The sequence below is a fragment of the Notechis scutatus genome, chromosome 3 (genome assembly GCF_049901735.1).
Source record: "Notechis scutatus isolate UNSWTSFEM ecotype Mainland chromosome 3, rNotScu1.2, whole genome shotgun sequence".
Lineage (NCBI taxonomy): Eukaryota > Metazoa > Chordata > Lepidosauria > Squamata > Elapidae > Notechis > Notechis scutatus.
Window position 1 is genome coordinate 34,584,342 of NC_142011.1, and position 26,373 is coordinate 34,610,714.

A 26,373-nucleotide genomic window follows, 5' to 3' on the forward strand; every position below is an offset into this window, starting at 1 on the left:
GGCCTCCAATACAGGAACACAATGTTGCCAGCCAATCAAGACACAAAAAGAGCCACAAAACAGACAGAAGGTATTAGAAACACCAATCAAGCAGAAACAGCAAACTCCAAGACCAATAAACACAGACCAAGACTCTCAACCAATCAGGATGAAGAAAAAAACATTCTGGCACAGCAGTAGGCTAGCCCCAAATTTAAAACTGAAACCACTGGAAAAGTCTGAATCACAGACGAACACAATACAGAAGCCTGATGATGGCAGATGAGATTCTGCCGAAACATTGCTACAACTTTAAAAGCACAACTACAATGACATGGGAAAATACCCGAACAAAGTTGAATACCATACATGTAAGTACCTGCGAAAACTTAAGAAAACACATACACACACACACACACACACATATATATATACATACATATATACATACATACACACACACACACATACACACACACATACATAATGTATGTATGTATACATACATATATACATACATACATATATACATACATACATACGTATATATATAAAATTTATATTTAACATAAAAATTATATTAAATATATTAGCTTTAAAAAAAATTATATTAGTGATTCTCAGGATTTAAAAGTATGAGTGTGGTGGTCCTGAGATCCAAAAGGTTGGTGACTCCTGTTCTAGACTGCTCTTACTATTGTTTCACTACATTTAGAAATTACTTGTAACTTGTTTCTTTTGTAGCTTTGTCTACCACTTTACAGTATAACTCATTAGCAACTATGGTCAATTCCCATCTGAATTACAATGCAGGTTGGGCAGCACAAGGTAAATAGTTTTGGTTTAGAAAGAGTCCTCACCAGACACTGCAGCCTCCAAAACATCCCCCTAAACTATGCAATATACAGCATGGTCCATGCATGCCATCACTGAAAAGAAGAAACCTTTCAAAAACCCAAGGTGGAGTTTCTTAACCGTTTTTCTCAGGCTGTTCTTATGTTCTTGCATCTGTCTTCTGTAACAGCAGGCTGATATTCATTCTTTTAGTCTGGGCACTGCAGAGACACCTTATGGGTAATTTCTCAACTGAGGTGAGTAACCTTACCTGAAGCTCATTAGTGAAAAATTTATTTGCTCGCCTTAACTGAATGGAGGGAGGAAATCTCTGCTCATGGAAGTTGCTTCTTTCTCTGGTTTTGTGCTTAAAACATAAAACCTGCCTATCTTTTTACAGTCTATTAGCAACTTTGATCAACTCCTATATGAGCTACAAAGCAATTTTATCCATCACCTCACGCTGGGGTGGGAGAGTGGAAGGCAACAGGCAAGGGATGTCTGCTTTTGATATCACATAAACAATTGTTCTTTTAAATTTTATCATCTGCTGCTTTATTGATATTTTGAACCATGTTTTATAGTATTTATATGGTTCCTTACAGTTTTCTTATGCAATTATTCTGTTTGTTTTATCTCTGATGCTATATCTTTAATTTTTGAAAATATTCCAGTTGATGCAATGGATCATAGCTTTTTGAATGTTCACAAATCAGGCAAGCAGACAGGTAGGCAGGTTGGTTAGTACACTTCTAGATTCAATGGCTAAAACACTGACTACGCTAAGCATTTTCAGGGTAGGTTGTATTTTCAGGAAAACACGGGAGCAACCAAAGTTTTTTTAAAAAAAAAATCTTTAAAATAACCAAAGAACACAGCTTTATATATTTTCAGGCCTTGAAATATAGTGTATAATTCATATGTAGCATATATTTCAATGTACAAGGTGTACACAGACAACGATGATATGCGGTTTCTTGTTCCAATGCCTAGAAAAGTAAGTCACATGCTGAGATAACCATATAACAGCCTTTCTCAGTTTGCTGTGCTTCCTGTCTAATAGATTACAACTTCTGACTTGACAGTATACCTCAAGGCAGCAGGCTTAGCTGGGGCAAACAGTTAATGGCACATCCACTATTCAAGACTACTGTGGGAAAGGGGATTTCTCTTCCATCTCCTATTATGTTAATCTAAACAGCTCCCTCAGTCAACTCTATGTACATAAACTAAATGCTCTCTCTTCAAGTTACTCTTTTCGGTCTCTGGCTTTACTTGCTTTTTTTGCCCACAATTTCGCTCACCAGTTTTCTCAACAGAAAAGAATATTTTAAAACAAGGAGCATTTAAGCCTCTTCTGTGGCTACCAAAGAATCCTGGTTGCATTCCTTTTTATAGCAGAAGATTCAGATTTGTTCCTCCTGAATAAATAAGAGCAATACAATCAGGCAGAGATTTGACAGCAGAGAACCATGGTTTATTAAAATACTTATATCCAGGACCTTCAAAATTATCCATGCTGTCTTAAGACTCAATTCATGTTCCATTTTTTAATCTTTTATTTAAAGAAGATTTTTCAAAGATTTTAAAAACTACAGAAACATAGAAGAATAGAAAAAGATTATAAAAGAGTAAATAAAAAATAATCACTAATAAAAAAGCAAGAAAAGAAAAATATCTAAAGAAGCGTCTTTCAATCTTCTTTGCAGCAATTACAGACATAGCACTTGCCATCTGCAGTATCTGTTGTTACATTACAATGGAAAAACTATTTTTTATTTGATCAACTTGACATCTGGCTCTAACCATGTTTCTCGGATTCTAACCTGAGTGATAAGACTCTTGAGTTCAGTTCTCTCCATCTCCCAGGTGGCTTTGGCTTTGGCAAATTGTTGCTGCAGTTCGTTCATGCCTCTCCTCTCTTCCTGTAGTTCTGTGCATAGCTCCTTCAAGATCACCTTCATGTCTGACAAGGTCTTGGTATATTCATTGGGCTAAATATATATATATATAGGAAAAAAATAGAATGTTCATGTCATATTGTGCAATATGGTGGACTAATGAAAGCGTTGTCAGTTTCAGAAAGAAAAGAATTTTGAAGGAGCAGCATGCCAAAAGCAATGTTGGAAAGCAATGTGGCATGATGTTGGACTAGGATCAAAGTGCCCCCAATTCAAATTTGCTTTGATTAAATCATTCTCTCTCAACTAACCTACCCAAAGATTTACTATTCAAGGAAAAAGACACTCTTTGCCATTATAAGTTCTTTGAAGTCAGAGTGGGCTATAAATTACAAACAGTTTTTAAACACGGTAGGGAAAGCTTGCACAACATATCTTATGCAATTTGTTCATTTTTGCTTCTGATTTTCTTTACAGCAATTATAAATACCAATAAAAATTACCTTTTACTCTATGATTATAAGAAAAAAACTTTCTTCTTCCTATTATCTATTCCTTCTAATCTTCTAAATCTTCTAAAACCATAATTTTAAGTTCATTTTTCTGTTTTATGCAAAAAAAATCTATAAGGAGTTCCCATCATTAATAAACATATATATTCCCTCTCTTTAATTAAGGACATCAATTTAGCCATCTTTGCATGTTCCATCATCTTCACCAACCATTCCTCCATTGTGGCTAGTGTTGAATTTTCCACTTTTCTACATATAATAATATTGATAATAAACCAGTTCCATGCTATTTGTTCATTAATCCCAAAAGAAAAGTCCCCAGTTTCAATTGTATATTAATCTTTCAGATGCTCTAAATTAGTGCATGTATTTGTATCCGACTCAAAGTGTTCAAAACCATACATTATTTTGTCTACTTTAAATCTTTATAATAATTGTATGTAAGAAACCAGTTGACTAGTATATCCATCTGCTACTAAATTTCCCCTTGATTTTATTTTACAACCCCCTTGAAAGAATTCTAATATCTTGTAATAAGTTAACTGTTTGTGTTTACTTATAATTTTTCCTCTATAAAATGCTTCTTGTATAGGAAGCCATAAAAGGGTTTGAAGAAGAACTTTATTGTCATTGTACAACGAAACTGTGGATGCACCCCAGCAACTGTTCGCTTTGTATTTATATCAATATAATAATAATATAATATAATATAATATAATATAATATAATATAATATAATATAATATAATATAATATAATTAATATAATTAATATAATATAATTAATATAATATAATAAATATAATATAAATATATAGCTTTGTATTTATATCAATATGGCAAGTCTGACATTAACATTAGCTTTGTTATACTACAAATATTGCTGCCACTCAAATCTCAGATCATGTCTATTTCTAATTCCAAAGGCCTTCTATTTCTCAGCAATGGCCTCTCTTTCATCCAAACTAAACAACAAGATACAAAATATAATTTAAAATCAGGTAGATTGAATCCTCCTCTTTCCTTTGCATCTTGCAGCAGCTTACATTTAACTCATGGCTTTTCCCCCTTGCCATAAAAAAAACACCCACCATCAAACTGTTGTTTTCTTATAAATCTGAAAACAGTCATGAATAATATGCATTCAAATTTGCAAAAAAAAATGTTGAGTTTGTACTATATAGAGGCTGAGCCAGCTCGTGTTCATTTAGAGGTTCACTAAAATATGCAACGTAACCAGAAGTGCCTAAACGTTAGCATACAACTTTATATAGACCATTATCTTTTTAGCTGGAGATGTCAAGACTGAAAACTGGACTATCAGAATGTCACAAATGTGATCAATCTCTACCATCTTATTGTTACCAACATCCCATGTAATTATTTTACATATTAATTTCAGTTGTTTGAATCATATACAGTATGTGCATTGCCTCCTATGCATTTGGGTGTGAATGGAAATGAAATACATAAGATTCACTCAAAGCATGCCATAGAAATTGTGATAATTTGCAACTTGTGGAATGAAGACTTCTAAGACAACACAACAGATATTTTTCAAAACACAAAGGGGTTCCAAAAACAATGGAACTGGATCAAGTGATGGCACTCAATTACAAAGTACAAAAAAGGTATGAGAAACTAATTACTTGGAACTTGCCAAGTCTTGTTGTAACTTATAGGAATAGATGGGAATGGCCCATTATATAAGGTAATATGCATAATGGACATAGTATCTCAGTATTTCCAAGATCTGAGAACAATTCCAAAGTAATCTGCCAAGCTAAACTTTGAGTTTGTAAATATACATGAGTATTGAATGCACATGTGAATGAAGCTTTTAGTTCAGAAAGAAAACAATAAAAGAGGCAGATTTATATATTCCCAAATCTCTGGACAAAAGAAAAAAGCAAGTAGCAGCAGAGGGGTGAGGCAAGCCCTCTACACTTTCACTGTGTCACTCCTCAGCTGCAACTTTTCTTTCCACAAATGCTTCTGCAGATTTTTTCACCATAACCCAATAGAGAACATTATGGGCTAGGCAGCTTTGAACATTGATTACTTCTGAATGGGTAAACTCATCAGCAAAAGCATACAATTTGTGGGGATATGAAAGTTTTTTATAGGTGCCATAAACAAAAATATTAAATCACTTCAGATAGCATATTTTTCAGTCAGCTCAGCTCATACATTCAAATTCAACTAATTGAGAAGTATCAAACAATAAGTATTTAACAGGGACTGTAAACGATCACAAATTCTATACAAAATGGATTCCTCATTCCATTGGTCTCCTATTCCATCTTACCATGTTCTGAGACCAAAGATCTCCAGTGTATGTCTTATTATCTGCTTGCTGCTGTGGGCTTAGTTCTTCTTCTTCAATCAGCAAATATAGTTCTTTCATGCTATTCACCTAAAAAAAAAAAGCAAACAGTGAGTAGGAGCCTATCATAACTAAATTGCCTGCTTTGTTGTCTGAAAAGAAGCTGCTGGTACAGAGCTTACCAGACCCTTCAAGCAGAGGTGACAGGTTGAGAACTGTCAACAGGCCAAACCTATAACTCAAAGTGGGATGCTACAATAAGCAGCAGCCACACAGAAACGTTTCCGTGCCATGTCAGAACAACTATGTTCGGTATCACCCTCTCTCTCATGTTTCTGTACCAGGCACCTTTCTAGATATTTGTGCCTGGAAAGAATCATCCTTTGGGACTTCACAGTACATTGGCATATAAAGAAGCTGTTGTTCCCAAGCCTGAAATTTTTCAGCTGCACACAAACTATGCATTCTATTTCAATTAGCATGAATATGTTGCTGATAATGATGAGAAACTGTTTTGTTCATCTAATGTGGCCTTGCTTCTCCTTACATCCAGAGCCAAGACAATTCAATAAAACCTTATCAGTCAAATAAAATAATTCCTTGTCCATCCAGTGTTAAAAATAAAATGGAGGCGGGCAAGAATGAGGCTAACAGGATGTAAAGGAGGTCTCCACGTGCTTTTTATGTCACTTGTGATTGTTCTTCCTGCAGCAGAGCAGGAATAAGGACCCTTCCAAATTTTGAAGTATCACATCTCTCGCTAGTGGCTTTGTTGATGAGCTGTAGTTTTACAGTGTGTCAAAAACATAAATTCCCAATTTTTAAAGTAAAGAGAAGAATAAATAGAATGTATGTTCTAGCCAAGGTTGACTTGACATAAACATGAAGAATTTAAACAATGCTGATTTAAGCCTTGCATCTCAATTGCTGACCTTCACCAAGATATGCTATTGAAAACATGATCTAATGCCAAAAGCTAGATAATAACTCTTGCCTTCAAAGAATGAAGGATTTGAAAAAAGATAAGAAGGAATGGATATAAGGCCCATTCCCTGCATGTTTAACAGAACCTAAATTATGACAGCACCCAACCTTGTCTTAAAATGTCAAAAGATGTTAACAAAAAAAGAGAGTACACTCAAGGTAAATGTCCCAGTTATCGTTGTTAAAGTCTATTGAAGAGTTTGATTACACAGATGTAGAAGTTCATGGTCAAACATTACTATACCTCCAAGAAATCACTGCATTCATTTTGCAAGGTTTTCCCCTGCCTCCAATGTTTCAGAAACCACTTGAGCTTCATAAAAAGAAGTAGGAAATTCTGCTTGAATTGTTGGGATTCTTGTACCAGAAGGTTCTTCTCCTGGCTCCAGAACTTCTGCTCCAACCTCCTCTGAAGGTTCAGGCTCTGCAGCTCAAATTCTCTTCTCAGGAGGGCCTTCTGATGATCATCCTTTAGCTGATGAAACATGGGAAGAAGCTGAGAATATTATACAAAAGGTGGTACCAGCAAAGCCGGTTCATATTTAATCCAAGGAAGCAAGAGTGCGTACAAGAAAAATCTAATGTATGGGAGGCATAAATATTTTCTTTTCCTTCACTAATGTTTTCTTTTTAAAAAATATTTGAAATGCTTGGTGTGGGGAAAAAAAAACAATAAAAGCATATGGGAACAAAATATAATGAGAGGAATTTCAACTATTAAAAATATTCTGGGCAATGTTGTTCAGAATAAGGCTGGTTTGGGAGAAAGAAATAACCAAAGGTTTCAGACATCAGTCCACCTGTTTGGAAGCATCAAGAGTTCATTCCACAAATTCTGCTTAACACTTGAGAGTCATCAAATACTTACTAAATAGGTAAGTATCACTATACACTTACTATATACTGATTCATGGCAATACATTTCCAACATACAGAGGTACCAACTAAAAGCATTTGCTTATTCTGGAGGTGGCAGAACTGAATTATTTTGTGCTTGCATCCAACTGCAAAATGGTTGAAGCAGGACAAGGAACAAGTTTGCACCTGTGCTCTCTTATATGTTTGCTGCAAGCTCTTCTTGCATCCCAGAAGATGACTCCAAACAAATCCTACTAACCTGGCAGACTTTCTGTGTGAAGTTATCTGCTTCCTCTTTCCTCAGCTGCCTTTCTTGGGAAAGTTGTTCCTGTAGGCCCCTCAAACTCTCATTAGCTTCAGAAAGAACTAGTTGCAGTTCCTTGACCTGCAAGAATGACATAACAGCCAATAGTCAGAGGAGTTATCATGACAAACCCCCAAATTGGACCATGTTGTTATTATCTATGTATTCAACTTAACCCCGATAACTCTATGCTATTTGGGAGAAGATGCCAAAAAAAAAAACCCTGCATATGATATAGTGGAAGCAACATTTGTCATTTTGTGTATCTTTGTGCACAAAGACTTGTTCTTTGCAGTGAGGTGTCTTTGTGCACATGCTTTAATATAACAATTGCTACATATGAGAACTCTAGAAAGTAACGTAAAAGGAAGAATCCTGGAAAAAAATGTAAGCAATGGCCCCATGGGCTCAGATTATTGCATATTGTAATCCTGTAACTGAAAAGTTTCAAATTGCAATTTTGCACAAGAAGCCAGCAAATCTTCCTTCAAAACCTTTCTGTTTTATACTTCATTTTTCCTCAATATGGTGCTCTCCCAGTGTGTTGTGCTGGCTAAAACACCATGATCTGTAGCCAACAAAGTGACGCAACCCATCAAATAGGAGGGACACCAGCTTGAATCATTTTGTTATTATTCAACTTAACATACTGCTGATTACTGAGGTCTCTGACATGTTAGTATCTATGTGTTCCAATTTGGCTCTTCCCAAAGATTTAACAGAACTGAAAATGCAAAGGTGGATGAATGAGAACACTGCCTTCATTTCCACCCCCCTCCTTATATATAATTAACTGATATTTTCCCAGCCAGGTAACTCTTCCCAGAGTCCCCAGCCAGCCATCCTCTCTTCCTTTAGGAACACCAGCACACACCTCAGATGCATAAGAATCCTTCTCTTCTCGTTGGTATGTCTTGTAGCTCCGGTCAAGTCCCATGTTGGCTTCTGAACTGATGGTGGCAGTGTTGCTGCTGCTGCTGCGATACAGATCGGAGGGCCTGCTCTCCCCGACATCCCAGTCTGGGGCCTCCCTAAAGTCAGACTGCTGCATGCATGGGCAAGTTAATGAGAACAAACCAAAAGAATAGAAAAGAAAAGAAAGAACAAAAACAAAACAAATGGGTCTCAGGAACAATAAAGAGAGCTACAAGACAACAAAAAGGATGAAGAGGAAGAGGAGCTTCACTACTGTGGCAGAAGATAAAGTGGAAAATAAAAGGAGACACAAAATGAGCAGACACGTGGGCTGGATTGTTTGGGGAGGGGAAAAAGAGAGAGAGGGAAAAAATGTGCAAACACCAGTTATGGTGCCATGCAGTGCTAGGGGTGAGGGTGTGGCTAGCTGGAATAACGGAGGGGGCCAGTGCATGCACAAAAATAGAACTCTGAAAATTTGGAGTGTGCTTCAGGAGGTTGCAATCCAGCCATTCTCCCAAATCATTTCCCACAAGAGCCGAGGCATTTCATAACCAGCTTGGGTCACTACATTTTCTCTCGCTATGCCAGGGTCCGGTGTGTAAGAATATACCAGGGTCTGGTGTGCAAGGAATATTCCTAAGTAGGTAATTATCTTAGCCAAGACACACACACAGTTTGCCTGCAGAGATGAAGTTTCAAGCATACTTCCATCCCTCCATTCTAAATGGGGAAAATGCATGCATCTGACAAATACTCAAATTATATTTACCATATGGCAAAGTTATCTCGGTAAATCTCTCCAAAATTACTGTGTCAGACAAAAACCTTGAAAGCTAATGTTTCCTCTTAGTGAATTGACTTTGGAGAAATACTTTCAAAGGGTACTATTCCAGGGCAAATCTATCAATATGGGGAAATGATTTGGAAATGTCATGGCACATAATCTTGATTATCTTGTAGTGTAATCCCCTTCTGGCAGGGTTATGATTTCATTTTTCTGCCCTACATATGAACTAGATTTGGGTTGGGGTTACAATATATTATGCATTTGTCGAGGCAATCTCCTGTCCCATGCACACTCTGCTAAACCAGAGTCCTATCTTGTTAGTGGCCTCAGTTCCATGCAGTGAACTAGTTGTTAGTTTGTCATTTCACTCTGAGAAAGTAGAAAAAGGAAGTTACATTAACAGGGTCAGGTTCTGGTTGGTTAAGGCAAGAAAAAACAGTACTGTACAGCAAATAAAGCAATCATAACTGCAAGGGAGTCACTGTCAACAACTCAGAGAAACTCTCACCTGGAATTCAGCACCATGACTTTTCCATAGAGCTTCTTTGGTGGAGTCCTGGGAGCTGGAACCTGGTAGGGAATCCTGCTGATCTTTCAAGCAACCACCAATATGGTCCACTTTTTTCATAAAGGTGTTTAGCTCCTGTTGCAGGACTCCAAGACGCATCAAAATGGCATTGATCAGCTTAGAATCTGTAGTATTCTCATTGTCCATTGCCTCATTCAGAACTAACTGTGCACAGTCATTGTCTATGCAAAGTTTGAGGCTAGAGGTAAAGCCATTGGCATCAGAAATCAGGACATCAATAGCTTTGCTGACAAGAGCAGCCTGATCTCGGATGTCAAGGAGGGTGTCAAAGTCTTTACATTTGAAAAGCTGGTTGGGGCTGCTTTCATGAGTTTTGCTGAAGCCATTGCTAGGTACTTTCTCCTTTGCATCATTTTCTCCCCCATTAGGAATTTCTTTCCAAAGCGAGGTTGGGATGCACAAGGCAGAATCACCAGCCTCAGCATCTGTCTCCAGCATGGGTCGGGTGGTATGGCAAGAGGCAAGGTCACAACGTTGCAAGTTGGAGAGTAGCACACGGTTCTCATACTGTAGCTTCTTAACTTTGCCACTAAGCTCACTGATTTGGACCTTGGCAGTGGCCAGTTCTTCTTGAGAAGTCTCACTGATCACTGAACAGCTGTCCTCAGATAAAGTGATATCCAGATCATGATCTGACTTGTACTTATTGAGCTCATTCATGAGGAGCTTATTCTGTTCCTCCAGCTCCATCAATGAACGTCTCAACAGGTCTGCCTCTTCTTCCACAAACTGCAGGTGCCGTCTGAGTTCTGCCACACTTTCCCCAGAGTCTCCATTGTTTGTCATGGAGAAAGCCAACTGGATATCTTGTCCCAAAAGGTCTTTATCTCCCTGCCCCTTCATGTCATCCATCTCTGCCCTCAGTCCTCGATTTTCAACCTCAAGCTCCACTATTCTACGGCTCAGAATATTGGCTTCTTCTTCAACAAGTTTCAAGTGGACCTTTAGTTCGGCTTCTCTAGAGTGAGGTGAGTCAGCCAACTCTTCTATGGAGAGAGAGCTTTCCAGGTCCCCATACAAGGACTGGTATTTTGTCAGCTCATCCTTCATACTGTCATTCTCTTTGGCTAACTTGGTTAGCTTTTTACACATTAGAGCAGATTCCTCCTTAGCAAAATGCAACTGACATTTGAGATCTGCACTGTCTTCCTACAATCAAAAAAGAAATGGTGCAAGCATTACCAAAAGAAAATGGTCCTTTTAACAAATCACTGTATATTAGAAAGACTATTGCTCTTTCATGGCAGTAAGATTAAAACTGACATTACTATCAATAATTTATTATATTGATATTATACTGAGAGGCCAAAGTTGGGGTTGCTGCTTGAGAACTGGAAGTTTTCATAAAACTTAAACAGATCAGTTCCTCTTGGATAACATTTTCATTTTCCCTTGAGGAATATTATCTCATTAAAAGTGACCGTTAGACCGTTATAAAATTAGTTCATTTCCTGCCTACATAACTCATGGAATGAAAGCTCTAAGAAAACCCTCAGAAGAAAAGAATGTCTCCAATAAGCGTTGAAACCTTCTTTCCAGATGTCCAGTACACTACGAGCATTCAGTTACAACTGACAGCTTAATGTTGCATCAGCCAGAATTCAAAAAAAAGCATCTATTCTTCAATTCTTAAAATGTACTGCACTGTTGCATTATCGCTACAAAAAAGTCTATTGCGGATTCAAACACAGCATAAATTGGGGGAGGGGGAATAGAAATTCACTAAAGATTTAAAAAAACTCTTCCTTTTATCCTTTGAGACAAGCCAATAGTTATGTTTCTTTGGAATTATGAGCATATCCTACAAACTGTGTTCAATAAATGCCTCCATGTCAAAGCAGATCTTTGCTTCTGGGTCCCAGTTGTTCAAATGCTGAATATCTCTTTAAAGAATTCAAATATCAAGAGACCTCAGCAAAAAGACACAAAGCTACTCTTCTCAGTTTGTTGTTCATTTATTTGAATTTATTAGCTCCAAATTCCAATGGAGTCTTTAATACTGAAATGAAACACTGAGCTACCTTTAGGAATCAGACTAATGTAATGGAGTTAATCAGGGGAATTACCCCCCCCCCGGGGGGAAATTCATTTTGATATTTTTAATGTCTGACCTCTGGGGAACATAGTTGATACTGTAATGATGTAACATCAACTGGGAATGGGTCTGAAATTTCTGTTTCCCGTCAATTTTGGGGTTTGGGGTTGTTAAAAAAAATAAAATAGATGTTAACATACTCTTTGCTAAGAAAACTATATGAATATGTCAAATTTAAATGGTGCAAACTTTGGGGGCTGAATCGTATGAAACTTCCAAATACATGTAGAGCAAATTGCAGTAATCAGTCTAGAGGTGACTAGAGCATGAGTGACTATAAGCAGGGCCTAATTAATCCAGGAACAGGCACAACTGGCACACAAGACAAAGCTATGCAAAGGTCCTCCTAGCCACAGCTGCCCTCTCTGCTCATAGAGCAAGAAAGAGACATAAGCCTTGGAGGACCCCAAGATTGTGCACTGGGTTTGCCTGAGACTGTGCAATCCCACCCAGTACCAAAGACTTGCTGATTTTCCATAGTCCTGGAATCAGCAAGTCTCCACACACAAAGCTAGTCAACCTTGCCAGAGTTCAGCTAAAGCTGTTTTTCCCCATCCAGACATTTAAAGCCTCCAGGCACTAAGACAATATGTTCATAGCATTATTTAATTCCCCAGGGTTAGAAATATATAATTGGGCATCATCAGCATACTAATGATACCTTTACCCCATGTGGTGACCTCATGCAGATATTGAAAATAAGAGAAAGCACTGATCACCGTGGCAGCACATATTGGCTACATGTGAATCCTCTCCTCTCTTTCTCAATTATTACTGTCTAGAATTGAGCCTAAAGGAAAGAAATAAACCAGTACAATACCATGCCACCTACCCCCCAACCCTCTGAGCCAATCCAGAAGGGTGCCATGGTCAATGGCATCAAAAGCCACCGAGAGGCCAAGTAGGGTGAGGTTGGATGCACTACCCCATCCCACCCATTCCAGAATTCATCTAAAGGAAATCAATGCTATTTCTGTCCGATATCCCAGAATCCTAACTGAAAAGGCTCCAGATAATCTGCCACAATAATTTGTGGCCACATCCATGTAGTTTGTTTGGTAGCAGAATGGAAATGGCTGAATACTGCCTTCTTCCAGGACATTTTTTTTCCTACGTTTTCTAGCTGCCACACCATAACTTTACAGAGTTACCCTATTTGACTTTACAGATCAACCAGGGATGGCTGTGTGTACCAAATCATGCTGAAAATCATGCAGCTGGCACTTCAATCTACGTACAGTAAATTTAGATGACAACGGATTTAGCTTGGGGAATAAATCACTAGCTGACATCAGCTGTGCTCAATAAGCATACTCAGTTTCCCTATAAAAGTAACACATATTCTTCTGAATATGGATCTCAATTTGAAATATGCTGTAATAGAACATTTGGAAACTCTTACCAAGGTTATTAAAAAATCAAAGTCCTAGCAGTATGCAGAATCAGGCTTCAACCTTACTTGAGCTTGAAGTAAAATTTGTTTGGGGAATATATTACTTTTGACAGCACTGCTTACTTATTCAAAGTTTATATTATACTAGATAAATATATAAACCATGGTAACTTGCGTTTTTAAAAAATCCCAAACAATAGTAAAACTATGCCATAGAATCCAGGGAGGGGGGCAAAAAAAAGTACAATAAATCAGTTAAGGACAGTACTTCTATAAAGCATAACTTTATATTTGTTTCAATAGGTCCTAATCTCCCTGTTTATATATTCATATATCTACATAATCATTCTATAGATATTCAAATGTTCAGTCCCTTGATCACTGATTTTGACTTTAAAAATAGAGTAAACACCACTTTAGAAGTTAAAGAAATTGCACAGAACATTTTAACTGAGTTCAGTTCTGCAGATTATCCAGATTTCCATTCTATATTCAAATATCATAATCTATCCTTCTGCCCATAAGAGAGGACTGCTCAAATTTAGCTATATTATCCCTTATAAGATACCTTCTAAACCACCATGCAGATGAGAATCAAGGACTCTCTCACCAACGATTCTTGTATTTTCTTAAAAGAGTCGTTTTAATTTCATTTAACATTCAAGAGACCAACAATGAGCGAGAACACTGGAAATGCAAAACAAAATGATTCCAGTCTCGTTAGCATAATCTTGATAACTGAAGTGCAATATAGGTTATTCTAATGCCACTGCTATTCCAGTCTATTCCAGCCTGCAAAAGACACATCTGTTTTTTTCTGATTCTCTGGTCAACACATTACATAACTGCCCTAAATCATGAAGATATCTCAGTTTCAACATAAACACCTTTGTTTTTCCAGCTATTGATCAAACAAAGGATTGCAACCAGAATAGAACATCAATTTTGGCTTTAGGGAGAGAGTATAAACACAATTTAAAAATTAGTCCAGCTCAATGATACAGATAGATACAGATACAGATAATCAGAGTTGGAAGGGACCTTGTAGGTCATCTAGTGCAACCCCCCGCCCAAGCGGGAGACCCTACACCATTTCTGACAAATGGCAGTCCAATCTCTTCTTGAAAGAAGTTGATGGCACTCCCACAACTTCTGAGGGCAAGCTGTTCCATTGGTTGATTGTTCTCACTGTCAGAAAGTTTCTCCTTGTTTCCAGGTTAAATCTCTCCTTGTTCAGTTTCCATCCATTATTCCTTGTCTGGCCTACAGGAGATTTAGAAAATAGCTTGACCCCTTCCTCCCTGTGGCAGCCCCTCCAATATTGGAAGACCTCTATCATGTCTCCCCTGGTCCTTCCAATGCAATGAACTGGAACCCTACTTCCTTTGTATGACTGCATCTTTCTGGTGATACAATTGTTCATGGAGGATTTGAACAATATATTCCTGATATTACAGAGCTATTCAGGGTCAGTCAATGCCATGCAGAGCATGTAAACATTAACACTAAGAGCATCAAACCTACATTCTATTAAAAGATGTGGTTGGGTTGCTTTTAAATAGCAATGAAACAAAAGCTAAAAGCGTTATTGCTCCATAGTTTCAACATAAGCTTTGTTCCTTTGCAACCTAGTATCAGCTATATATCAACAACATATAGGTGATAGTCCTTTCACTTGTTAGCAAGTAAAAATCATTTACAGAGCATTTTGCAGTTGATAAACAGTGCATGTCATGTTAGGGCATTAGTAAGTGTGCATCTGTGCCTATATTATACAAGGGCTCTACAACAGGGGTGTCAAACTGGATTTCTTTGAGGGCCAGATCAGCATTGTATTTCTCCGCAAGCCAGCCAGGGGGGCGGGGGAGATGGGACGGATGCCTCCTGCAGCACCCTGCCAGTCAAAATGGGACACGGGGGAGCATTTTTGGCCTTGATGGCCTCCTGCAGCACTCTGATGGCCAAAATGGGATGTAGGGAGCCCCCCCCCCCATTTTGGCTGTCTGAGCCACTGCGGGCCAGATTTAAGCACCCCGCAGGCCAGATCTAGCCCGCAGGCCTTGAGTTTGACACCCCTGCTCTACAACATACAGTTTTTGGTTCGGCAACAACAGCTAAGTTGGCATTTAATGAAATTTCCATTCCAAACATCTGTGTATTAAAGTCAAAAAAATTCCTTGACTCTGCTTATCAGAGGTCAGATTTACTTCAAATGCCAGTGATTAAAAATGGGGGCTTTCTGCATGCAAAGTATGTTACTCTGTCATTGAACTGCAAGATGAAGATGAAAAAAGTACATCAGAACACCATCCTAAAATACAACCCACCCACCCACCCCACAAAAAAAGCAATTTCGGTTTTTTGCAAAGATAAAGAATATAGCTTTTGAGTGTTTTAAGTATTCACTGGAAATTCTATTGCAGTAGCATATCAGTTATTGGAATTGTTGTACCTGGACAGATGATTTCTTGTCTGTCTTTCCTAGAGAACGTGATCCTCTTTTCTTTAAAGAATTCTGAAATAGAAGAGAGATTTTTTAAATAAAAATGTCAGCTGTACACTGCTAACACCCACCAATCATCTAATCAGTTTTATCCTGTGACAATGTATATTAGCTCTGATCACTAAAGTCCACACCTTCCAATGAGCTTCACAGAGTTGAGTTTAATTTCCTCCAAGTTTTCAAAAAAAAAAAAAACTTGAGAATCAATGCATTAACAATACATACCGATCAGTGGTGGAGCTTCAAATTTTTTTACTACTGGGTCTGTGGGTGTGGCTTGCTGGGCGTGGCAGGAGAAGGATACTGCAAAATCTCCAGTCAGAGGTGGTATTTGTCGGTTCTCCAAACTACTCAAAATTTCCGCTACTGGTTATCCAGAACTGGTCAGAACCTGCTGAATACCACCTCTGATACCAATGAGACTGACTAAATTCAGATTTGGAAGGAACTGAAGTACAAAAGGCAGAGGTGAAACTGATTTTTTCTTCTTTGTTTCTTGCTGGTTGGGGACTTCTGGGAGTTGAAGTTCACGTATCTTAAAGTTGCCAAGGTAGAGAAACATTGGTTTGCCTGTTTATCAGCCAGGCTTGTACCGCACCTTTCCTCAAGAGCACAAGGCAGCTTACATCAAGATCACAGCAATAGCAACAGCATTTAGACTTATATATTGCCCCATTGTGCTTTACAGCACTCATCGGGCAGTTTCCAATGTCAGCATTATTTGTATATTGACCCCAACAATCTGCGCCCTCGTTTTACTGATCTTAGAAGAATGAAAGGTTAAGTCAATCTTGAGCCCAGTCAAGATCAAACTCTTGGCTGTGGGCAGAGTTTGTCTGCAATACTGCATTTAACCACTGTCGTCGCCACCAGGGCTCCTAATTATTCCTACATATTATCCCAACAACTACATTTTCATGAGGTAGGTTGGCTGAGACAGAATAACTGGCCCAAACCTATCCAGGTAATTTATATATTTGAGGATGGACTAGAACCTGAGTCTCCTTACTGTTTGTCCAAACCCTTAAGTCATACCGGTTTTATACCTCTCACTATTATCAATGATATCAGATAGGATTTAATACAAAACTTATTTTAGGAAATGTAGTTCAGCATACAAAGTAGGAAACAACCTTTGTGTGAGTGACATAATGCAGGAAAGACAGAGTTATGGTCACAAGCACTGCATATTAACTCAGGGAGAAGAAATTCACCAGTAGTAATTAAAATTCTCAAGGAAATCTCTCTGTTCTAGATTGGCTCAGTTCCTGCAAAGTAGCAAAATATAGCAATGTTTTTCACTTCCTTGACAAAGGAGAAAAATAGCAACCACCTACTATAAGAATTTACAAATCTTTGTAGTTAAGGAACATAACTGGCATTTAATGGAGCAACGGAAATGCAACCTACATATATATTAATACCATAGTAAACATAAGCTTTGTGGGAATAGTATGAAATCGTTAGTATACTAGAGGCTAGCATTTTGTTATAAAGAATTGGAATTCTTTGTAGCTTCTTCACTGAGGGATGTGCATTCAGGTTATATGCAAAAAAAAACCCTGAACAATGCCTGAAATATACCTTTATTTTAATAGTTTTGGCTGCAAACTTACTGAAGACATATATCTCTGCTTAGCTCAATACAGAGATTCCAAGCAAATTATCACATTTCTATTTTCCAAACCACTTGTGCATTGAAGTAACGTTTTCAGTTTTAATTCAAGATGTTAAGACAAACAAGCTTCTGAATGTTACATAAACCTAAGAGTGCCCCTTCTCTTTCAGCTCCTTATTAAAAACGTTTCTTTCACATAGAAATGTATTTAAAAAGAACCTGCCCTGACTGACAATTGGATAAGGCAGCTTCTATTTTTTCTCTTTTCATATATGCAAAAAAGTTAAGACTTCTAAAGTAAAATGATACTTAGGGTATAGGAGTGGTTGTCAAGATAATTCAGTCTAGTTTACAATATCCATAATAGTTAACTATGATTAACTAGTTAATTATGAATAAATAGGAGTAATTATTGCCATTTTGCCAAAACTATGTTGTTGCAAAGCATCTCTAAAAATTCCAGCAGAGTGTAAGACTAACCCTAGAAGAATTAAGCATTGAAGCCATCAGATTAAAACAGTTACATTTATGTGATAATACACAGTCATGAAAGCTAGTATTATCCAAAACCAAGCAAGCAACAAAGAACTTTTTGCAAACAGACACACACGCAAACACACACAGTCACTAGCCCAAAGTCATCAATGAACTCCATGGTCAAATGGCTCTTGAACTTGAATCTCCCCAAGTCCAATATCCAGTTATATTTCATTAACTTATAAAGCAATACTAACTAAAAAACCAATATAAACTTCCTTTTAAAAAATAAATTGCCAACACAACATACAGCTATAATTGCCAATTACCACTAACTTGAATGAAATGTTTAATATAGTGGTTTTCACCTAATGAGATTATGATCATATGTTCATATAATGGCTACTAACAAGATAAAAGATAGCTAAGGAGTATATTAATGACTATAATCCATGACACTTAAGAATGTCACCTCCAGAGCAAAATGATAACCAAGTAAATATATAATCCTGTTAAATTTATACGATTCATCACCAAGATGTCAACAAGTCAATAAGAATATATAATTTAAAATTAATTTACAAATCTCCTTTTCTTGGTACACAACTTTCTTCTCAACAGCTTCATGTATTATCTTGCTACCAACAAATGTCCCACTGAACTGACGAAAAATTCAGTCCAGGGAGATTATATTTGTCTTGGCATAAGTTGGCCCGGTTTAAAGCCCAACTCAATTAGGGATTAAGTAGACCAAAATAAATATACCGCTGTCACTAAATTTCTTCATTCCTCCTAAAATAAGAAATTCACAGTTGAGCCCAAAATTTCCTTTGCTAAGTAAAACAGTTAAGTCAGTTTTGCCCCATTTTACAACTTATCTTGCCACTTGTTAAGTAAATCACTGCAGTTGTTAAGTCAGTAACCTGGTTGTTAAGTGAATCTGGCTTCATCACTGACATTGCTTATCAGAAGGTCACAAAAGGTGATCACTGCAACTGTCATAAATATGAGTCAGTCGCCAAGTGTCTGAATTTTGATCATGTGACCAAGGGGACGTTGCAAGTGTGATAAGTTTGAAAAATGGACATAAAAATGCAGGGCCATTATAACTTCGAATAGTCACTGAACAATTAGTTGTAACTTGAGGTCTACCTATACTCTCTATTTATTCAGTTACTATGTAAGAAGATTATTATTGAGACATCTTTTGGAGTTCAAAAGCTTGTGAGTGCTGACTAGTCATTTCTTCTTTTTAATGTATCTGTTTTTATTCTTCCTATGCCCTGCCCCCTGTGATTTGAAACATAGCCAATATTATAAAAGAGCTTCTATAAGGAAGCAGGGAAAAGCTGGTTTGCCTCTTCTATGTTCCAACACATCCAGAAAGAGTTTAGTAAACTTTATATACTTGATATGTGTGTGTGTGTATATATAACTCTTAGCACGTCAGAATGATGTCCCTTGGACTCTGTTCTGCCTATATGTACTGTGCCAAAGATATTCATAAGATGGTGTTAAAGCTTTGCAGCCAAGAATGCAGCTGTAAAATGTGAGCTGATGCCTGTGCCAAGGCATAGAGATCCAAGCCACTCCTATTAAGGACAGACTTGTTGTTCAAAAGTCCACACATCCTTAAGAATGGCTTGGAACACCCAAGCTAGCAGCAGTAGGATGCTGCCCAAGTCCTTTCCAACCCAGTGAAGACATCCTTTGGGTAGTTTAGCATTTCTAGCCCTCACAATAATTTAGCTCATACTAGCACTTACCACAGTCTTGATGTGATTATGATTGTTGGACAAAGGTTCCAAAACAATTCCAGTTTTCTTGTGCTTGCGGTTTATGGCGTCTGTGGTGATTATTAGAAAGTGAAAGATTAAAAGGGGGGGGGGGGGAAAGAATTTCTGGAGGAGTTATTGTTTATGCCCTTGAAAGTTCACATTTGTTTCTCTATAGGACTGCCAGAAGCTTTATTTATTTGATGTAGAATTATGCAAATTAAAATTAATATGATGAATGGCAAACACACTGGAAAATAAACTTTGTCTTAGCGTGATATACAGATCAGAACTACATATATCCCCTATTAATTTTCATCCTAGAATTTAATAAGTTCTGGAGGCAGTAATTTAAGAAATTAATATTAATAACATTTGTAATTTGATAAGAGTAAGCTAAGGCTGTGCAAAACAAAAATGGATATTAAATCCTATCTCTTCCCTATGTTTACAGGCTAATGAAAGGGAAATCTCTATTTATGTGTCCAGGATTACACCATATGGTCAAAATCCATCCAGTTCCGACAGATTTGATTTGGATTTTTTATACTATAGGTAGTCCTCAACTTACAACCGCAACCGAGAACCAAATTTTTCATTGCTAAGCAAGGTAGTTGTTAAATGAGTCATGCTTCATTTTACAACCATTTTGCCATGGTTATTAAGCGAATCGCTGTGGTTGTTGAGTGAACGATGCAGTTCTTAAGTGAATATGGTTCCCCCATTGTCTCTGCTTGTCAGAAGCCTGCTGGGAGTGTCTCAAAAGGCAATCACATGACCTTGCAGCCATCATTAACTATATGCCAGTGACCAAGCACCCAAATATTGATCACATGATTGTGGGAATGGTGTGACAGTTGTAAGTGTGAGGAATGGTTGTATGACACTTTTTTCAGGGCTATTGTAACTTTGAACAGTTACTAAGGGAATGATTGTAAGTTGAGGACTATCTGTATTGCTTTGTCTGTCTAGATCAGGGGTCTCCAACCTTGGCAACTTTAAGCCTGGTGGACCGCCAAGCTTAAAGTTGCCAAGGTTGGGGACTCCTGGTCTAGATCTTTTCAAAATATTTATGCTGCAATTTATTCTTATCTGATAGGAAACGCTAACAAGTGTGATTTTGACTACCGTCAAATTGTTACTACCAGACATTTATACAAGATCTCTTCTGCATTAAGCCTAAACAAGTCCTTCCAAATATTTTGCTGCAAAACAAATGAAGCCACAGGTGCAAAAGGCCATTGGTGTGAAAATTAATTGACCTTTTTACCATTTGACCAATTATAAGAGACGCTTACTCCATCTGGAGAATAATCAACACATAATCCCTTAGCCCTTCCCCAACTGCTTCCCTCACAACCTTCAAATAACATTTTGTGTGAGTGTGTGTATTTTGTATGTACATACCCTCCTGAGGGATTACTACCTTGATGTAGAGGAAAACTCATAACACCAAAGACTTGGCAAGCAACTTAGTAGGAGCTTCTGTATTATACCCTTACTGTTTAGGTCAAAACAGAAGGGGTAAAACTAAGAATAATGGGTGATGAGAGCAGGTGAAGCACTGCAAATTATGCAGGAACCAACCTACCTAGGCAATAGCACATCACTTCTCTCTCGTTGCCCAGAAAATTGTTCGGATGCAATTGTAATGTGTAGACAAGTTTGTATGCTAGGTGATAAATCCCTCCCCCACTAGATTGGAAAGTATTGTTCTAATTATGGAAAGAGTATAAAGCTTTGAGTAGGTCTAGAGGTAATGACATGGTCAACCCAAAGAAGCACTAAGTCTGGTAACTGGTGGAGCCAGTACCAAAAATGCAGCTCCTCGCTTTATAAAAATATATACATTTAGGATAGTGTAAGACCCATGAATCACAGAAAAACCTTGCCAATCCTGCTTTAAACAATAAATACATGTACTGTATACAATTCGAGATACACAAATGGCATCACTTCATTGCTAAACGAATTATTGATTTCATAGGCAAAATCATGTACATTACAGCTTTAAGCACATCGTCCATTTTTCTTCCAAAAGAATACAAATCTAATCTTTAAAAATACATTCTAGAGGTAGGATAGGTGAAAGAGAGGGAAAGAAATGGCAACATAAAAATATACTAATATTTTAAAAGCCTAAATACACATCTGTATGCTACATTGCAGCCCACATTATGAAAGCACACACCATGTGACTCCAATCTGGTCATAGAGCAGCCAACCCCTTCCTATGACCCCTAATCTCTCACTGGCAGTCTCTGCTCCACTCTCCCTTTACTATTCAGCTCATGCCCTCAGGCTGCACAGAAGCCAATCATATGTCCACCCATACTGCTTGCTGTATGGATAAGCAGGACAGGCTGCCTAGAAAGAGAAGCAAATAAGAAACATTGCCAGTCCTATCCAACATGGATGAAGTGACCTAAGGCTTCTAAGTCATTTGCTCTGCTTTCTCTAACACTACTAACGTTTTCCTAATACAACCATGCAAGGAGATATGCAACTATAGAGAGAAAAACTGGTGTAGCTGAACAAGATAAAAGAATGGATTTTATTGTCCTGAAAGAGGACAAACCACTTTGTGCAGGCCGAGTGCAGCCTTTTCTGGTCTCCCAAAGGTGCTTTTTCAGGAGGCAACTGAACTTTGTTGTTGTGTTGTTGTTTTTAAGACATTTCGCTTCTCATCCAAGAAGCTTCTTCAGCTCTGACTGGATGGTGGCGAATGGAAGGATTTATACTCCTTGCAGGCAGCTGGTCATTTTCATCTTTTTAAAGAGTCATTGAGGCACTTGGAGGTTTATCTGTGTCCTCAGGGTTACCTGAGTAGTGCAAATGGTTCCCGTAGTCTGTATTTTTTTTCTGGAAATCTGTTCATATTCCCACACCATTCAAAGGGCGTTCATCCCAAAGTAAATAGCTAAAAATCTATAGATTCTCAGTCATCCAGGTCATGTTTGTCATGGAATTGGATGACTAAGAATCTCCATAGACTATTCTGGTCTCATTCCCTCTGAATCTGGAGCAGCAATCAGGTAAAAATGGGTCTCTAGTTCCCACCCCATTATTTAGTACTAGAAAAAATATAAATACCTTAAGAGCCTACAATTGTTTTTATTCCAACAGGAAAATTAATCCATTAATGATGCATGTATAATACTGAAATCAGTGCCCCAGATTTCAGGTTACACAGTCTTCTGATCGTAGTAACCACTGTACTACTGTCAGTATTTGCATAATTGAGCTTTGCTATTACTCTCCACATCCTTGATCTTCCTGGTGATACTGTAATATTAACACAATGAATAATAGAATACACACATACACTAAATATCATCAACCTCTGCTTGGTGCTGGATCCAACAGAATATCTCTGACAGATAACTGTTAAGCCTCAGTCTGAAGATCTCTAGTAACAAAGAATTCACTCTTTCATGTGACAACCTGTTCTCCTGGCTGACAGCTCATACACTCACGAAATTCTCTGTGACGTCTTGTCTGAAACTTCTTTCTTGTAGTTTTAATCTATCGGTTCTGGTTGTGTCCTTTGGAGCAGCAGAGAGTAAGTCCATTCTCTCTTCTGTGTGACAATTCTTCAGATATTAGAAATTGTTATTATCTCAGTTGTTTTTTCTGTAGACCAGCGGTGGGATTCAAATTTTTTTACTACCGGTTCTGCGGGCGTGGCTTGGTGGGCATGGCAGGGGAAGGATACTGTAAAATCTCCAGTTAGATATGGTATTCTCCAGACTACTCAAATTTTCTGCTACCGATTCTCCAGAACTGGTCTGAACCTGCTGAATACCACCTCTGCTGTAGACTAATCATACTGACATCCATTATTTGTTCCAAATAAGGCTTGGCTTCTAGATTCTTTAACATCTGGGGAGCCCTGTTCTGAACTTCCTTAATCGTTATGACCTTTTTGAACTATGGTGCCCACAACAGGACAAAGTACAGGTAGTCCTCTAGTTATAACCATTCATTTAACGCAGGGGTGTCAAACTGGTGGCCCACGGACCAGATGCGTCACACACAGGCCACGCCCACCACAGCTCACAAAGGGGGAAAACATCACGAAACATCACATAACGGCAACAAGATGCCGCGAGTTTGACACCCATGATTTAATGACAGCTCAAAGTGTTCCCACGTGACCACAAGGCTTCCTTCCAAGGCTGAAGTGAAGCCATTAACAAGCCCTTTTTGGCTGCAGAGATTCAGACCACTGTGAGCCCCTCTAATGGTAGCACCATCTAGACTTTGCTGAAGTCCAACTGTGCTATGTACTATCTCCAAGTTTGGTCAAAATGAAATGGAGGGATATCGTTTAGAAGTTCAAACACAGGAAATTGACATACAGCTACATTTGTATTATTATTTTCTGCAGTAAGCAATTAAATAATTATTTGTAGGAAAAATACATTAAGGAGGAAGATAAAGTAAAAATTAGTAAAATGTTTTTAAAACATATATCACATTGGTATACTGTATTTTATAAAGAAAAGGGGAGAATGACAGAAGAGAAGAATGGAAGGATGGCTAACCAAACTAACTGCAGAAAATATAAGAAATAATTAGTTAAGGAATAATGGAAACGAGAGTGAATTGAAAAATAAATAAATTATTCATTTGCAAGAGACAATACTAAAGTGCTCAGAACTTCTCAGAAACAAAGAATGGATGACGTTGAAATATCATTGTAACTCAACAAATATATGCACTACCTTTCTAGAAAGCCTATCCAGAAGACTGGAATTAGAGCCATCACAAGTATCAGTCAGAGCCAAGGAAACACCTATTGATTTGTACATCTAATTGTTGGCCTTTTCCATCACCTCCTCCTCCTCTTGATGTTTTTTTTCCTGAAAAAACCTTTAAGTGTTGTTTTCAATTACTCCTTTTTGGCAAATGATATCATCCAGCATTGGTAATATTAAATAAATTGATAATCCTCATCATAGTAAGGACCAGTTGTGTAATATCTCCAGAAAAGCATACAAAATTTGCAAAATTTGCTCAAATAAATAAAACTAAAAACAGCAATAGGTGGCAAAGGAGTTCTGCTCCAGAAAATAATAGAAGATTTGGGGGCGGAGAGTTTCCCACAAAGGTAGCTGGTAAAAAATTCTTAACACACAAGAACACTTGCACATACATACATACCCCAAATAAAACCAAACTTGGCCCATTCCTAACCAGGGCAGTAATCCAATGTTGCAGATACTAAATGTCTGCTATGACTACAGTTATACAAACCTTTGGCCTTCTGTCCTAATCTTACACATAGTTCAATTCTACAACCTCATTTTCTGGCAATGCTTGCATGCTCAGAGGCATTTCTCTTCCTTAAGATAGTATTTCAAGCCTTGAGATTCTCTAAATATACCAGTTTAAGAACTCTGTCATCATTACTTCAGCAAGCTTAAATTAATTTTGGTTTCTCTGTTGCTTTGGGACTTTATAGTGCCTAACTGCAGTGTCAATAGATCTGGATAGCATCACGATAACAGAAGAATGTTTTGCTGACAGCTCAGAAACACAGCATGGTGCTAAGTTATTATTAGTTTGACATCCATCTGCTCTCTTCTCCCATTATACAGGAATTCAGATGTCCTAGCAAGCTGTACTGTTTTATTTTAGTGTATTTAATATTTTTATATTAATATTTTACTTAGACCTTAACCAAACCCTTGGCTCAAAGTTTCCATTTCATCCTAGACAGGCAATGCTAGCACATTGCAATTATTTTTGTATGTGTGTTTCTGTTCTGATTAAGTTGGGAGAAAGGGTTGCTCCCTCTGTTAATTAGAATGAAGGGAATTTCCTAGAATGATGCCAGTCTCTGACAATGACTCTCTGTTTGCATCCCTTCATTTTCCCAGTAAACGTTTCAACTGGTTAATCCTAAAACGAGTCCAAATTGTCATTTGCCATCTGCAGAAACTAAAAAAAGAAAAAAGAAAAAGAAGGCAGAGCACAAGACTAACCAAAGAGAAAATATTAAAGCCCATGGACCACCCATTCATCACAGTTCTTCTCTCTAGGCAGGGGTGTCAAACTGGCAGCCCATGGGCCGGATGCATCACACGCAGGCCACGCCCAAAGGCAAAAACTGTCACGATGCATCACAATAGGTCATGTGACGTGATCGAGTTTGACACCCATGCTCTAAGGGGTAACAGGTTTAGGCTAAGCAATGTATAGCTCTGGAAACAGAGTCTGGATGAATTGACATCCTGACCAAAGGGAGTATCCTGCATTATGTTTCCCAGTTGCTTTCTTGAAATACACATTAAGGGAAAAGTTAAAAGGAAGCCATAAGTTAGCCAGACCATTATACCAAGCCACAAACTAGAAAATAATTTAATAGAATAACCACTGATGGTTGTCAATTGTGAATAAAATTCTGGATTCTCATGCCTTTTTTGCAGATGTCAGAATTATACATCTTTTGCCAGTTTGAGCAACATATGTTAGGAATACAGACAGAAATGGCAGAAGACTGAAAGAAACTATGT

At 37.8% G+C, this 26,373-nt stretch overlaps 1 protein-coding gene across 3 annotated transcripts in view; it reads right to left on the minus strand.

The window, feature by feature from the left end:
• MTCL2 (microtubule crosslinking factor 2) overlaps positions 1-26,373 on the minus strand; it is a 75,420-nt gene that overhangs the window by 15,948 nt on the left and 33,099 nt on the right. For 2 of the 3 annotated variants that reach the window (XM_087959464.1, XM_087959466.1), the window contains exons 4-10: positions 15,932-15,994; positions 9,911-11,140; positions 8,572-8,742; positions 7,653-7,778; positions 6,780-7,010; positions 5,534-5,641; positions 2,640-2,807 (exon numbers count right to left, since the gene is read on the minus strand). In XM_087959464.1, the coding sequence (XP_087815590.1) occupies positions 2,640-2,807; positions 5,534-5,641; positions 6,780-7,010; positions 7,653-7,778; positions 8,572-8,742; positions 9,911-11,140; positions 15,932-15,994 (2,097 nt within the window). The remainder of the gene's footprint in view (positions 1-2,639; positions 2,808-5,533; positions 5,642-6,779; positions 7,011-7,652; positions 7,779-8,571; positions 8,743-9,910; positions 11,141-15,931; positions 15,995-26,373) is intronic. The other variant, XM_087959465.1, reaches the window with a different exon arrangement.